Source organism: Pseudoliparis swirei, chromosome 11 (genome assembly GCF_029220125.1).
Source record: "Pseudoliparis swirei isolate HS2019 ecotype Mariana Trench chromosome 11, NWPU_hadal_v1, whole genome shotgun sequence".
In the NCBI taxonomy this organism is placed as follows: domain Eukaryota; kingdom Metazoa; phylum Chordata; class Actinopteri; order Perciformes; family Liparidae; genus Pseudoliparis; species Pseudoliparis swirei.
The window spans coordinates 15,107,003-15,123,270 of NC_079398.1; the positions used below are offsets into that span (position 1 = coordinate 15,107,003).

The 16,268-nt window shown below is 47.2% G+C and overlaps 1 protein-coding gene across 1 annotated transcript; it reads right to left on the bottom strand.

Annotated features, from left to right (window-relative positions):
• Positions 1–302: 302 nt before the first annotated feature.
• rcor1 (REST corepressor 1) lies at positions 303–10,328 on the bottom strand. Its single transcript, XM_056426302.1, has 13 exons — positions 8,439–10,328; positions 8,284–8,343; positions 7,351–7,431; positions 6,689–6,741; positions 6,144–6,305; positions 5,769–5,887; positions 5,425–5,503; positions 3,636–3,686; positions 3,342–3,488; positions 2,970–3,047; positions 2,240–2,297; positions 1,880–2,130; positions 303–578 (listed from the first exon to the last, which is right to left on the bottom strand). Exons 1-13 carry the CDS (start codon positions 8,620–8,622, stop codon positions 534–536), a joined length of 1,368 nt encoding a protein of 455 aa, XP_056282277.1. The 5' UTR covers positions 8,623–10,328; the 3' UTR covers positions 303–533.
• Positions 10,329–16,268: the final 5,940 nt, after the last annotated feature.

A 16,268-nucleotide genomic window follows, 5' to 3' on the forward strand; every position in this document is an offset into this window, starting at 1 on the left:
GGGGCGCTGTCCACTACAGTCCTCATGGAGAGACCGCCGAGCACCAGGGGGTGCGGTATATATATTAAATTGATTTATATATATATATAAATTGATATATAAAAATAATTAAATATATATACATATATATATTCATTATATGAAGAAACATATCCCAGTCCACCCTGTCTTCTCTTTCTTTGGAAAGCTACTGTATAAATAATATAGATAATTATATATAGCTAAAATAATATAGAGATAATATACATCAATGATATCAGTATATTGTTTGTTCAGAAACAGCATTGAGCTAAAAGACAACAGAAGAAACAGATTTGTTTATTAATGAAGTGTTTGTCAAAGCCTCCGACCTGAGTGACATCATCCAACAGAGCGAAGCCCCACCCCCAAAAACAAAACATAAACAGGCCCCACCCACTTTGAATTCTGAATGGCAGTGACGACACGTTCATGACACAACGCTCACACCTGACCAATAAAAGTCCAACGCAGTCGCATAATAAAGTCATGAAGACGTCTTTGAACCAGAGGAGTCAAGACGGAAGAGGCTTCTGGGAGTCCAATGGAGAGGACGAGTCCTGCAGAGAGTAGACACAGGAGGGTTAGAGAAGAGGGGAGTGAGAGTGGAGTGAGAGTAGAGTGAGAGAAGAGAGAGAGTAGAGTGAGAGGAGAGAGAGTAGAGTGAGAGTAGAGAGAGAGAAGAGATAGTAGAGTGGAGTGAGAGTATAGAGAGTAGAGTGAGAGTAGAGTGGAGTGAGAGAAGAGAGAGAGTAGAGTGAGAGTACAGTGGAGTGAGAAAAGAGTGAGAGAAGAGAGATAGTAGAGTGGAGTGAGAGTATAGAGAGAGTAGAGTGGAGTGAGAGAAGAGTGAGAGTAGAGTGAGAAGAGAGAAAGTAGAGTGAGAGAAGAGAAATAATAGAGTGGAGTGAGAGTATAGAGAGTAGAGTGAGAGTAGAGTGGAGTGAGGGAAGAAAGAGAGTAGAGTGGAGTGAGAGGAGTAAGATAAGAGTGAGAGTAGAGTGAGAGAAGAGAGATAGTAGAGTGAAGAGAGAGAGAAGAGAGATAGTAGAGTGGAGTGAGAGAAGAGAGAGTAGAGTGGAGTGAGAGAATAGTGAGAGAAGAGAGATAGTAGAGTGAGAGTAGAGTGGAGTGAGAGAAGAGAGAGGGTAGAGTGAGAGTAGAAAAGAGTGAGAGTAGTGAGAAAAGAGAGAGAGAGTAGAGTAGAGAAGAGTGAAGAGTGAGAGAAGAGTGAGCGTAGAGTGGAGTGAGATAAGAGAGATAGTAGAGTGGAGTGAGAGTAGAGGAGAGAAGAGTGAGAGTATAGAGAAGAGTGAGAAGAGATTTGGTAGAGTGAGAGAATAGTGACAGTAGTTATAATAGAGTGACAGTAGAGTTATAATAGAGTGAGAGAAGAGTGACAGTATAGTTATAGTGACAGTATAGTGACAGTAGAGCTATACTAGAGTGACAGTAGTAGAGTTATGGTATAGTGACAGTAGAGGTATAGTAGACTGACAGTGGAGTGACAGTAGAGTGATCGTAGGGGTATAGTAGAGTGATAGTGATAGAAGAGTGACAGTAGTGATAGTATAGTGACAGTAGAGTGATAGTAGTAACATTATAGTGATATTAGAGTGACAATAGAGTGACAGACTGTCACTCTATTGTCACAGTAGAGTGACAGTTGAGTGACAGTAGAGTGATAGTAGGGTGACAGTAGAGTTCAAGCTCGATGGTTAAAGTTAGAATATGTTCATCAAACTGTAATAAGTGAGCAGCAGCGCCCCCTAGTGGACCTCTTTGTGTACTGGCCTCACACAGCTAAAAGAACGTGTTCTCAGCTTCACTCTAGGAGCAGAGAAGATCATGGGAGTAACACCTCTTTGGTTTCCATGGCTGTGAACTCCTCCTCCTCAGCAGGACACTCCTCCATCTTGTCCTCCATCTTGTCGTCCTCTGCTCCGCCCCCGTCTCCCGCCTCCATCCCGTGCTCAGCCTCCCACTCCTGAAGAACCTCGTCCAGGTTGAACCTCCGTCTGTAGTTCACCAAGAAGTTCTTCACCTGAACCACCGACTTGTTACCAATCACATCGGAGATGGCCTGAAAGTCCCGCCCATACTTCCTGATGGCTGCGTGTCATTGGACGAAAGGGAGAGAGTCACAAACCAATCACTGGCTGAGAGGTTTAATTAATTCAGGTGTCTCAGTTCACCTGGTTACAGGTAGTTCACGCAGTACCTTGTACAGCCAGCAGTTGCTCCTCTGTGGTCCAACGAGTGTTAAACTTCTGAGTCACCTGAAAAACAACAACCATTTCTGATTGTGTTGCTGCATTGCTGGTTGTGTTGCTACATTGCTGTTGTGTTGCTGTGCGTTGCTGCATTGCTGGTTTTATTGATGTGTTGCTACATTGCTGGATTTATTGCTGTGTTGCTAAATTGCTGGTTGTTTGCTGTGTGTTGCTACATTGCTGATTGTGTTGCTGCATTGCTGTTGTATTGCTGTGTGTTCCTACATTGCTGGTTGTGTTGCTGTGTGTTGCTACATTGCCGGTTGTGTTGCTGTGTGTTGCTGCATTGCCGGTTGTGTTGCTACATTGCTGATTGTGTTGCTGCATTGCTGTTGTATTGCTGTGTGTTGCTACATTGCTGGTTGTGTTGCTGTGTGTTGCTATATTGCCGGTTGTGTTGCTGCATTGCCGGTTGTGTTGCTACATTGCCGGTTGTGTTGCTGTGTGTTGCTGCATTGCCGGTTGTGTTGCTACATTGCCAGTTGTGTTGCTGTGTGTTGCTGCATTGCCGGTTGTGTTGCTACATTGCCAGTTGTGTTGCTGTGTGTTGCTGCATTGCAGGTTGTGTTGCTGTGTGTTGCTACATTGCCGAGTGTGTTGCTGTGTGTTGCTGCATTGCCGGTTGTGTTGCTGTGTCTTGCTACATTGCTGGTTTTGTTGCTGCATTGCCATGGTTACCTCAGGCTGTTTGTACTCATCAACTCCTGAGCTGATTTTCTCCTTAAGGGAACCGTTTGACTGTTTTATGGTCTGGATCTGAAAAACAGAGAGAGAGCGATAGGTGAGAGAGAGAGACAGGTGAGAGAGAGACAGAGACCGGTGAGAGAGACAGGTGAGACAGGTGAGAGAGACAGGTGAGAGAGAGACAGGTGAGAGAGAGACAGGTGAGAGACACAGGTGAGAGAGACACAGGTGAGAGAGGGAACAATAACTCACCAACTGTACTTTTGTTTCTTTTGTCCATGTTACATTTCCGCCTATTTAGTATTAAGTTGATTGCATTGATTAGTGAGGAGAGACAGGTAGACAGGTAGACAGGTAGACAGGTACCTGTCTCTTTATGGAGACCAGTTGACAGTCCAGCTGTCGGATGAGTCCCTGAGCCGACGAAGACGAGAGAGACACGACGTCCTGCTGGTTCAGGAACATTCCTTTAGGAGGTCGCTTCTTCAACCGCTGGGACGCCTTGCTACCTGTCTGCAGGTACACAGAGAGACAGACAGGTTACTACTTCCTGACAGAGAGAGACAGACAGGTTACTACTTCCTGACAGAGAGAGACAGGTACACAGAGAGAGAGACAGGTACACAGAGAGAGAGACAGGTTGTATGCAGGTGTTGTTACCTTGGGCCCAGGAGCTGGTTTGACCTCTGACCTCTCTGATCCAGAACTCAGCTGAAACAAAACCAGGCTTTCATTTAAAACAAGTATGATGTAAACAGCCTGTAAACAACAATCAGTCAAAAGGTTTGTAAACAATAGACCGCCTGTAAACAGTAAACAGCCTGTAAACAGTAAACAGCCTGTAAATAATAGACAGCCTGTAAACAATAAACAGCCTTTTTTAAACCATAAATATTATAATACCATAAATACGATGAGGTATATTTATCTATAATAGTAATAAATAAAACTGCTGCCCATGTCTTTAACACTTTATAAAATGATCCACAATATGAGTAACAACACAGCCAGATATGAATAAAACTACATGTCCATCACAGCATTGATTATACACCATGAGGCCTTTACTGTGTGTCAGTGGGCTTTCCTTCATGTCTGTGTGTCAGTGGGCTTTCCTTCATGCCTGTATGTCAGTGAGCTTTCCTTCATGTCTGTGTGTCAGTGGGCTTTCCTTCATGTCTGTGTGTCAGTGGGCTTTCCTTCATGTCTGTGTGTCAGTGGGCTTTCCTTCATGTCTGTGTGTCAGTGGGCTTTCCTTCATGTCTGTATGTCAGTGGGCTTTCCTTCATGCCTGTATGTCAGTGGGCTTTCCTTCATGTCTGTATGTCAGTGGGCTTTCCTTCATGTCTGTGGGCTTTCCTTCATGTCTGTGTGTCAGTGGGCTTTCCTTCATGTCTGTATGTCAGTGGGCTTTCCTTCATGTCTGTGTGTCAGTGGGCTTTCCTTCATGTCTGTGTGTCAGTGGGCTTTCCTTCATGTCTGTGTGTCAGTGGGCTTTCCTTCATGTCTGTATGTCAGTGGGCTTTCCTTCATGTCTGTGTGTCAGTGGGCTTTCCTTCATGTCTGTGTGTCAGTGGGCTTTCCTTCATGCCTGTATGTCAGTGGGCTTTCCTTCATGTCTGTGTGTCAGTGGGCTTTCCTTCATGTCTGTGTGTCAGTGAGCTTTCCCTCATGCCTGTATGTCAGTGGGCTTTCCCTCATGTCTGTATGTCAGTGGGCTTTCCTTCATGTTTGTATGTCAGTGGGCTTTCCCTCATGTCTGTGTGTCAGTGGGCTTTCCTTCATGTCTGTGTGTCAGTGGGCTTTCCTTCATGTCTGTGTGTCAGTGAGCTTTCCCTCATGCCTGTATGTCAGTGGGCTTTCCCTCATGTCTGTATGTCAGTGGGCTTTCCTTCATGCCTGTATGTCAGTGGGCTTTCCTTCATGTCTGTATGTCAGTGGGCTTTCCCTCATGTCTGTATGTCAGTGGGCTTTCCCTCATGCCTGTATGTCAGTGGGCTTTCCCTCATGCCTGTATGTCAGTGGGCTTTCCTTCATGTCTGTGTCAGTGCAACAGACAGCAGTAGATGTAGCAGGCTAACATTCAAGCTAACGCTAACCCCCCCACACGCTGTCGACATCTTCACGCTGATTGGCCAAGACTCACACGTCCCATCAAATATGTTTTATTGTGAAGAGAACCACTTCACATTTTCTCTGCGTTTCACTGCAATCTCAACGCCAGCCGGCCAGTTGACCCCCCCCCCCTCTCTACCCCCAAAAAACAAAAACTCTTCGGATCCACACGATTCACGTGGACGACCTATTTTGATTTTAAAACGGGGAATCTCGCCGAAAGGTGACAAGTTTGCAGGTATGCTGTAAACAGTTTGTAAACAAAAAACTGCCCATTAACAGTCAACAGCCTGTAAACAATAAACACGTCTGTAAACAGGAAACGGTTGTTTACCTCCTTCTTGTCGTCTTTATTTGGGTCGAGCTCGGAGTCACTGGGAAGAGCCAAGTTCCTGTCCACGACTTCGTCCTCACTGAGGGGAGTTACTGTTGTGTTACTGTTGTGTTACTGTTGTGTTACTGTTGTGGTACCTGTTGTGTATTACCTGTTGTGTTACTGTTGTGTTACCTGTTGTGTTACCTGTTGTGTTTTACCTGTTATGTACCTGTTGTGGTACCTGTTGTGTACCTGTTGTGTTATTGTTGTGTTACCTGTTGTGTACCTGTTGTGTTACCTGTTGTGTTACCTGTTGTGTACCTGCTGTGTTACTGTTGTGTACCTGTTGTGTTGCCGCTCACCTGTCGTCTCTCTCTCTCTTGTGTTTGCGTGTCTGTCGGTCCATCAAACTCGTTTTACTGCGACTTTTCTTCCACGAGTAATAAAATCGAACGAGACTGGCCATAGACTTGTCAGGTAGCTACAGAGAGACACAGAGACAGAGAGACAGAGACAGAGAGAGGGAGAGAGACAGAGCGACAGAGACAGAGAGACATATATAGAGAGAGACACAGAGACAGAGAGAGGGAGAGGGAGAGAGACAGAGCGACAGAGACAGAGAGACATATATAGAGAGAGACACAGAGACAGAGAGAGAGAGAGAGGGAGAGAGAGACAGAGAAACAGAGAGAAAGAGGTTAGTCCACTGGCTGACTGGTTGACTGCTGACTGCTTACCATCTGCTGGATGCGGTGGAAGCTCTTGCCGTGGAAGCTGAAGGCCTGCTCAAACAGGACTCGGTCCTCCACCGTCCACTCGTCAGGGAACGGGGTGAAGTTGGGCAGGTCGGCCAGAGACTTCTCCACGTTGTGTTTGTGCCAGAAGAGCATCCCGAGAGCCTGGGGGGGAGTGTGTACTTATATATGTATACATGTGTACTTATACATGTATACATGTAGTAGTGTACATCTATACATGTGTACTTATACCTCTATACATGGAGTACTATACCTCTATAAATGTGTACTTATATCTGTATACATGTGTACTTATACCTCTATACATGTCTACTTATACCTGTATACATGTGTACTTATACCTGTATACATGTAGTACTATACCTCTATAGATGTGTACTTATACATTTATACATGTGTACTTATACATGTAGACATGTGTACTTATACCTCTATAGATGTAGTACTATACCTCTATACATGTGTACTTATATATCTATACATATGTACTTATACCTCTACAGTAACATGAGTTAAACTCTCACCTGCTCCATGTTGTATCCGTGTTTCTCTTTGGCGATGGCAATGTACTCGTCCACTACAACAGATAATACACTGTAAAATACACTGTAAACATAGTGTCATTAAAGTGTAAACACAGTGTAAGACAGTGTAAACACAGTGTAAACACACACTAAGACACAATGTAAACACACTGTAAACACACTGTAAAACACACTGTAAACATATAGTAAACACACAGTAAACACACTGTTAAACAGAGTGTAAACACAGTGTAAGACACACTGTAAACACAGTGTAAAGACATTGTAAACACACAGTGGAAACAGTGGAAACGCACTGTAAACAGTGTAAACGCATTGTGAACACAGTGTAAAACACACTGTAAGACATTGTAAACAGTGTAAACACAGTGTAAAGACACTCTAAACGCAGTGTAAACGCACTGTAAACATAGTGCAAACACACTGTTAAACAGGGTAAACACACTGTAAACACACTGTAAACAGGGTAAACACACTGTAAACAGGGTAAACACACTGTAAAGACAGGGTAAACACACTGTAAAGACAGGGTAAACACACTTTAAACAGGGTAAACACACTGTAAACACACTGTAAACAGGGTAAACACACTGTAAAGACAGGGTAAACAGCGCCACCATGCTTATGTGAGATGCTCTTACACTGAGTCTGGTTCAGGAAGCTGCTCGGGATCCAGACCAGCATGCCGAGGTTCTCTCTGAGCTGAGCCGCCTGGGACACTTCTGATGACACACAGTTATGAACAGTTATGACCACAGTTATAACTATTCTATTATTAAACATAGAGGCCTCCATGTTCTTAGCATCCCCTCTGATGCCAACGCTCCTAAAACGACCCGTGACCACTTTAGGGACCTCCAACACAAAGACACACTCCTTTGTTGTTAACAATAACTCAATATTTCACTTCTGAAAAACCTTTTTAGTGAATGTCTTATCATTGGTCGGTCCATTCCATGTTGCCGTGTTTCACGATGAGCTAACCCCTTAATGAGGGAACACTGGGCTCAGAGTCAGTGATGGTGCATTCAGGGACCGCAGTACATTGTCCATTCTGGACTCTCTTCTGGGGTCACCTGCTTTGACCAACATGACCACATGTTGGTCAATATTTACAGACATAAACATATTTACAACCAACTCATCAGAACTTTAATATTATTGTTTCTACGGAAATGTTTTCTTATTTATCATAAAGGGAGCTAAACAACCGCGCAGCCAGACTATTATTATTATTATTAAAGATCCGTCCGACCCAGAATCAGAAGCTGGAAAACAAATATGACAGAATCAGTGGAAGCTGTTCTGGTCTAGAGCTGTGGATGTCTCCAGTTTACAACCAGACCCACTGGGACCCAATACAGTCAGAACCAGTAGGACCAGTTCGAGAGGACCTGAACCAGTTTGAGAGGACCTGAATCGGTTCGAGAGGACCTGAACCGGTTCGAGAGGACCTGAACCAGTTCGAGAGGACCTGAACCAGTTTACATGACTGCTCAGCAGGATCAGGCACTTCAGTGCTCGTGTTGTTCGAGGCTACCACTCTTAGTGCCGATCCGCGCGATGTCTCTTACCCGGGTCAAAGTCCGGAACCACGGCCTGGTACTGCAGTCCGACCCGCATCCCTCCTCCCCCTGCACACACACACACAGCATAACTCAGTATCAGTACACAGAGCCCCAGAGTCCGCTGTAGTATGCGCTGTGGGACCGTGTTCGAGGCTACCCACCATGCTCCTCGTCGCTGCTGGACCCGGAGCTCCCTTCTTCCCAGCAGCTGTTGGTGCTGGTTCCATTCCCGGACAGGCTCTTCCCGCCGTGGTGTACTGCGGCCAGGGGCCCGCCGCTCCCCGTCGGGCCTCTGCCTTTCCTCTTCCCTGGAGCCTCCGGGTTTCTCTCCAGCATCGCCGGCATGAGGAGGACCGAGGCGGTCGGGCTAGCTGCTAGCTGCTAGCTGCTAACTCAGACTAACAGCTACCTGGTAGCTTAGCTGCTAACAGAACCGGACCGGACCACTTCGTCTCGAGCAGCTTCGGGTTCGGGGTTTCGGTGTGAAACAGACCTGAGGCGGAACGGATCCGGACCCACGGAGCCAGGTGGCCAAAGACGCGACCAGTTCACCCGACACGAAGCTCCACTCCGAAAAGTTCGGGAACCAGCAGCCGGAACCAGAAGGAACCAGAACCAGAACCAGACCGGCACGCCGACTCACTGACACCACCACGACCTGCAGGGTCGAAGAGAACCGCTGGAGGACTATCAGAGACCAGGAAGACTGGAGGGATCGATCACGCGTGTGTGCGTGTGCGCGCGTGCGTGCGTGTGTGTGTGCGCGCGAGAGAAAGAGATAGAGAGAGACAGAGAGGCAGGCAGAGAGACAGAGACAGAGATTTTTTTTGATTTTTAGAATACATTTATTTTACTCGTTGCAACATGAATGAACAGGAAACCATAATCATTGCATTAAAACAACAAAAATAAACAGTTGCTCCTCACTTTGCATCAAAAGGAGCTTCAACACGAGTTCGCCTTCAGCCACACTTTGTCGTAGCACCACTTTTTGCAGAAACCTTGCGTGTTGTTCGTGCTGCTAAAAAAGCTTAAAATCGACCCAAATGCTGACTGACGCGGGAGGTGAAGATGGGGCCTCCTGCCCTGCTCTGCCCTCCACCTTGTTCTTCCTGCTTGTATACACCGCCAGTTTAGCTTCTCCAACCAGGTGGTTCAGCGGCTTCCACTTGGAGGCCTTCACCTTCCCATAGTTGGCTCCGAAGATGAACGTGGTCCTGGACCAGGTCTCCCCAAACCCTTTAAAGACATCTTGCAGTGTATTAAAAAGGTTACAGAGCCTCTCACAGAAATAAAAACAGTGGAACACGGTTTCTACCTCTTCACAGCAATGGCCCCGTGTAGGATTCTCCACTGTAGCCTAGATCCCCAGTTCTCTTCTTTATGGGGGGTTTGTACAGAACCCTCCAACACGGGTTCACCTCGACGCCCCCGCTCAGCTTCTGCCTCCACACCGTGTCAGCTCTCTGGTCAAACTCACCTTCACACATGCTGCATATATAATTTTCCCTTTTAGCATGTTGAAGTCCAATATCTTGCGATCAGCTTCTCTGAACAGTGGTCCCGAGACCTCGCTCAGCCTCGGAACACATCCGAGATCCGGAAAGGGATCTGTCGCGTCGGTAGCCTCCTCTCCCCTGCCGTACTCCTGCAGCATCCCCACCTCGTCCCGTCAGCCTCTCCGCCCAGGTCCTCAGGAACCTCGAGATCTGTCGGATGGATGTCAGCCCAAGTCGAGAAGCCACCGCAGAAGAATCCCCCAGCCCAGGGCCGGCCACCTCCACCAGTCTCCTTTGGGTCGTGACTCTGGCGGAGCACAGCCTGCTGGTCAGACCTGGTGTTGAGCAGTCCTAAATGTCCAGCCTGGCCCCGTACACCAGCGGTTCTTGAAGCGGCCAGTGTAGGGAGCACGCGGGTCCTGGTCTCTTCCACTCAAAACAAGTCCATGCCTTAAAAAGTGACTGGTAAAAGGGAGATAGCCCACACAGTTTAAAAAGGTTAAAATCCATTTAAAAAAAGTGCCAGGTCAGCTGCCTGCCTCAGAATACAGTCTGTCAGCTCTCTCCACATCACATCTGTTGGCCCTGTGAGGTAACTCTGTAAGAACTGGAGCCTGAACATGGTCATCCTGCTGTCAATGTGCACCAGCCCCTGCCCCCCCCCCTCTTCTTTTGGTAAAAAGAGTGCACGCTGAGGGACCCAATGCAGCCTGTCCCAGAAAAAGTGTGAGGATGGCCTGGAGCTTCTGTATGAGGCCTTTAGGGGGCGGCATGCAGGCCACCTTGTGCCACGGTGCTGAGGCCCCCAGGTTGTTTATGACCAGCGTCCGGCCTCGATATGACAGCTGTGGTTCAGCCACTTCCACTTAACCAGCCTCCCCTACATTTTCTCCACAACTCCCTCCCAGTTTTTCTTTTCAACACATTCATTCTCCACATACACACCAAGATACTTCAACCCGTCTTCTTTCCAGACTAACCCCCCTGGTAGGCTCGGCAGACCCTCCTACCAGTTCCCCACTGCCAGGGCTTCACTCTTTGCCCAGTTCACTTTTGCGACAGACAGGGCACCAAAATCTTCAACAATAGAAGTCAAGGCGCTGACTTCTTCCTGGCTTTTAACAAAGATGACAATGTCGTCAGCGTAAGTTGATAAAAATGACACTTTTGTTAAAACCCCTTAAAACCTGCCCTTCAATCTTCGCTCTGGCTTTGCACAATGAAGGTTCAATAGCCAGAGCGTACAGCATCCTTGAGAGAGAGCAGCCCCGTCTCACCCCACTACGCACTCCACAAGGGGTGCTAAGAGTAGACCCCCATTGATCTTCAGCATACTCTCAATGTCCTAAATAAATACAACACCTTGATCATGGCTATGTGACCTGGGCCGAGGCCAAAAGCCTCCGGTCCAAAGCCTTTTCCTGGTCTAGCGAAATGAGACCAGCTTTAATGCCCAAAGAATCAGAGATGTCCAAAAAGTCACGAATTAAGGACACGTTGTCCAGTATGCTCCTACCAGGCACACAATAGGTCTAATCCCTGTGGATGACCTGACCCACCACCTCCCTCAGCCAGTTGGCCAGTGCCTTGGACAGAATTTTGGAGTCGGAGCAGAGCAGGGACACCGGACGCCAGTTCTTAATCTCCTGCAAGTCTCCTTTTTTTCGGAAGCAAAGTTATCACTGCTCTCCTACAACTGAGCGGCAGCTTCATGTCTTTAAAACTCTCTTTAAAAACCAGTAAAAGATCCTTACCCATCACACCCCAGACTTCTTTATAGAGCTCTTCATGGGATCCCATAAATTCCTGGGGCCTTACCTCCCTCTATGCCCTGCAGCGCTGTGTACAGCTCACCTGCCACTAGAGGTCCCTCCAGACCGGCATTCACCTCTTCCGGGACCTTTGGTAAGCCTCCACAGAAATCCTGGAAAAACTCATTATTATCAATGTACTCATCGGAGTAGAGCTCAGAGTAAAAACTCACCACTCTCCTCCGGATGCCGTTGGCATCCCTGATCTCCTGCCCCGACTCGGAGCATATGGCGTGGATGACCCTGCTCTGCCAGTTATTTTTCTCCAGTCCAAAGAAGAACTTGGATGGTGCGTCCATCAGTGCTGCATCCATGAAGCGGGACCTGACCAGCGCCCCCTGGGCTTGAGTGCCCAGCAGGTCTGAAAGAGCAGACTTCTTAGATTTGAGATCTTTAATATGATCTATATTTCCAGTGGACACAACCTCAGCCTCTAGATCTCTCATAGACCTGGTGATATCCTGTGTGACATTGAGAGTAGACTGTTGATAGAGCTGCTTTATCTCCACCTTCCTACGGCCCCACCACTGTTTTAAAGAGTTACAAACATGTTTCTCTTTCCTAAAACCATTCCAAAAAAACCTAAAAAAACTTTAAAATGTGCGTCTTCTTAAGGTGCGTTCACACCAAAAGCTATGCGCTTTTTCGCATCGCCCAAAACGCGTGAGTTTACTCGCTCGACCATTCAACGTGTTCACGCCATAAGTGTCGAGACGCTCCGTGAGGGGCGGCGCTTATCTCCGTGTCTCGTCTCCGTAAAGACTGGTATCATCTCCTTCATCCATCACGAAGAACTAACCACTAGTTCTGCTTTATATTTGTTGTGGACATCCCACACACTAACGCCCTCGTGTTTGGGTTCATGACATCACCCGTATAGGCTCACACAGCTGTCACTTTCACCGATGAAGTTACTGTTACGTCTGAAAGACTTCCGCTTCCAGCGCTACGAGAGCGGAACATCTAAACGCTGTTATTGTGTTCATAACATTATTGTCCGTCTTGTTCCGATTCAACAACGGCGGGACAGCGATGACGCGTGGAGCAACTCGAGAGCTGATTGGCCCGAGTTGCGAGATTACCGCCTCAAAGTTGAAATATTTCAACTAGGGGCGAAAATTGCGCCGCTGAAAACAGGCCGCTGTAAACGCGTCGCCCACATCGCGTCGCCCCAAACGCGCCGCCCGGAAAAATATCGCGTCTATCACAGTCACACGCTTCGCTTTTGGTGTGAACGCACCTTAATAGGGACGTGTTAAAATGCCAGTAAGCACTTTTCGGCTTCACGTTGGGGATAAAAAAGCTCCTCCGCCAAAGGCGTTCACACCAAAAGCAAAACGACTGTGGACACCTTTTGTGATTAAAAAGGGCCCACGACTTAAAAACACCCTGATAAAACGGAGGCAGCCCACTTAACTTTAAAATGCTGGAGTCTATTAAAAACAGCAGTATCCAGCCCCAGGTTGTCAGCACATCTGAGGATGCAGCTGGCTACATCTAGCCACACTAAAACCCCGGACAAGTTAGGTATTTTTTAACAAATTATAATCTAAAAGTGGCTGTCCGGCTGGCCAGGTGGACAAGGCCCTGTCCCCCCTCCTCTCTGGCTAGAAACAGTACCCCTTGCGGCACCCAGTGTAGACCCTCCCAAAGAAAATCAACCATTTTTTTTTTATGTGGGCTAAAAAGCCTGAGGGAGGGTCTAGGCAGGTTAAGCGGTGCCACAGCTGGCATGCTATAAGATTGTTTAAAACCAGTACTCTACCTTTAAAAGACATCTGAGGGAGCAGCCACTTCCACTTAGAAAGTTTCCCTTCGATCTTTTCTGTGACGCCCTCCCAGTTCTTCTGGACCATGCTTTGCTGTCCGAGATATATACCTAGGTATTTAAACCGCCCTTTTTCCATACGAGGTTCTGGGGAAGAACTGGGAGGCCGCCACGCCACTCACCGACAGCGAGGGCTTCGCTATTCTTCTAGTTCACCCTCGCTGACGATGCCTTGCTAAAATCCTGAACTCTGTTTAAAAGGTCTGCATCCCTCTGGTCCCTAATAAAAACAACAATGTCATCGGCATACGCCGCCGAATAAAAATCATGCTCTTATTAAAACCCCTTGATGAGGAGGGGCTCGAGGGAGAGTGCAAAGAGCATCCCGGACAGGGCACAGAAATCAGACCAGTGTCAATACCAAATGAGCTGGAGGCCTCCAAAACGTCACGAATGAGGCGGACGTTGTCCACCATGGACCTGCTGGGCACACAGTAGGTCTGGTTCCAATGGATGACCTGCTCCACCAGCTTGTAATCCACACACAGCAGAGACACAGGGCGCCAGTTACCGATGTCCTGCGGGTTCCCTTTTTTTGGCAGTAGGGTCAGTACTGCCCTCCGGCAGGACATCGGCATGGAACCAGAGGCCAGACTCTCATTAAAAACAGCCAGGATATCACCTGCGAATATATACCAGTATTCCTTGTAAAATTCAGCAGGGAGGCCGTCTATGCCGGGGGCAAGCCGGCCCTGCATTCCCTGCAGGGCGGCCTTCAGCTCCTGGGGGGTTATGGGCTTATCGAGCTCCTCATTTGCCTCCTCGGAGACATGAGGTAGCTCCCCACAGAGCCCCTCCATCAACTCTTCCTCCTCCCTGTACTCACTGGCATACAGGGAGGAGTAGAACCTCACCGCTCACTTCCTGATCTGGCTTGGTTCCACAACTGGCTGCCCTGCGTCCGTCAGCAGTGAGTGGATTACCCGCCACTGCCCACTCTTCCTCTCCAGGCCGAAGAAGCTAGAGGGAGTGTCCATCTCCGCGATGGTCTTAAATCGGGACCTAACCAGTGCACCCTGTACTTTAACTTCAAACAGGTCGGCGAGAGCCATCTTTTTGCTTTTGTGGAATTCAATATGTCCTCGATCTCCTGTGGACTCACTCAAACTTTCTAGGTCCACTAAATCAGTCTCCAGGTCCTTCATAGATCTGGTGATATCTTGAGTGAAGTTGAAAGTATGCTGCTGACGAAGGAGCCTAATCTCAATCTTGCCCACGGTCCCACCACTGTCTAAAATTGCTAAAATCGCTTTTCCTCAGCCTAAAAATTCAATTTAAATTTCAATTCAGTTTATTTGTATAGCCCAATTTCACAAATTACAAATTTGTCTCGGAGTGCTTTACAATCTGTACATATAGACATCCCTGCCCCAAAACCTCGCATCGGATCAGGAAAAACTCCCAAATAACCCTTCAGGGGGAAAAAAAAGGGAAGAAACCTGCAGGAGAGCAACAGAGGAGGATCCCTCTCCAGGATGGACAGATGCAATAGATGTAATGTGTACAGAAGGACAGATTTAGAGTTTAAATACATTCAATGAATATGACAGTGTATGAATAGTTCATAGTAGGCATATTCCACGATGGAGACCTCCACGATTCATCAGGCAGATGGCGGTAGAGAGGAGGAGTGGGCGGAGTCTCAACAGTGGACGGAGTCTCAACAGGACAGTGGCGTAGTCAGGAGCAGGAATTCCACGACCCAGACCTCGATGATCCATCAGCAGATATGATCTATGCCGTCTCATAGGGTCCGATGACCCCATGAGACGTGAAGTCAAAAGGACTCCGGGGAGAAAGCAGAGTTAGTAACGTGTGATTGAGAGATGAAAATTCATCCTTAAGGAGAGAAAAAAGAGGAGATAGGTGCTCAGTGCATCCTAAAACGTCCCCCGGCAGCTATAAGCCTATAGCAGCATATCAAGAACAAAAACAGACCAGAAATAAAAAAGTACCTCCCTAAAATTCCTATCGAAAGTTAAAACACTCCTGCACTCCTGGGTAAAGAATTATCTTATAAAAACATGACATAAAACCAAAGAATGATCACTAAAACAGCAGGAATAATGCTGCACATTTTAAAAATATTAAAATGGTGCTTAAAAACATACATACGGTCTAACCTGGCTGAGGAGATCCTCCCCTCCCTAACGTGGGACCATGTGTACTGTCGGCAGTCCGGATGCATCCTTCTCCACACGTCCACCAGGCCATGAGAATGGACCAGCCTCCTCAGAACCTGCTGTGAAGCTGGATGTGGCTCTTTCTATACTATAACTATAGGCCTGTTTCAGGTCTATAGTTAGAGCTGGTTCAGGTCTATAGTTAGACCTGGTCTATAGTTAGACCTGGTTTATAGTTAGACCTGGTTTAGGTCTATAGTAATACTAATAGAAATAAGCAATGGAACTAATAATATTACTGTTAATGTCAGCAGCATCAGGGTCCAGATAAAATCAGGTCCAGGTGAAACCAGGTCCAGAGGAGGAGCAGAGTGAGTCGTATTTCCTTTAAATATCCATTCATTGAATCCTCTTTCGTGATTGGTTGGACATCATCAGACATGTTTGCAGTTGCAGGCAGTGGACAGCAGGGGGCGTCTTCGTCACGTTTCTAGTCTGGTCTCTGATGATGAGAAAGATGAGGAAGAGCTCCTGTGTTTACGTCTTGTATCCATGGATCAAGTGTTTTCATCAGGATTAATATTGACATCATAATAAAGTTTCCAACGTATCTTCATAGACCAGAACCTCAAGACTACATGCATTTTGTTATTGTTCCTTCTCCAGGACGACAACAACAACAACAACACTGTGTACTTTCATGCCCTTCTGATACTGAGCCACAGCTGGG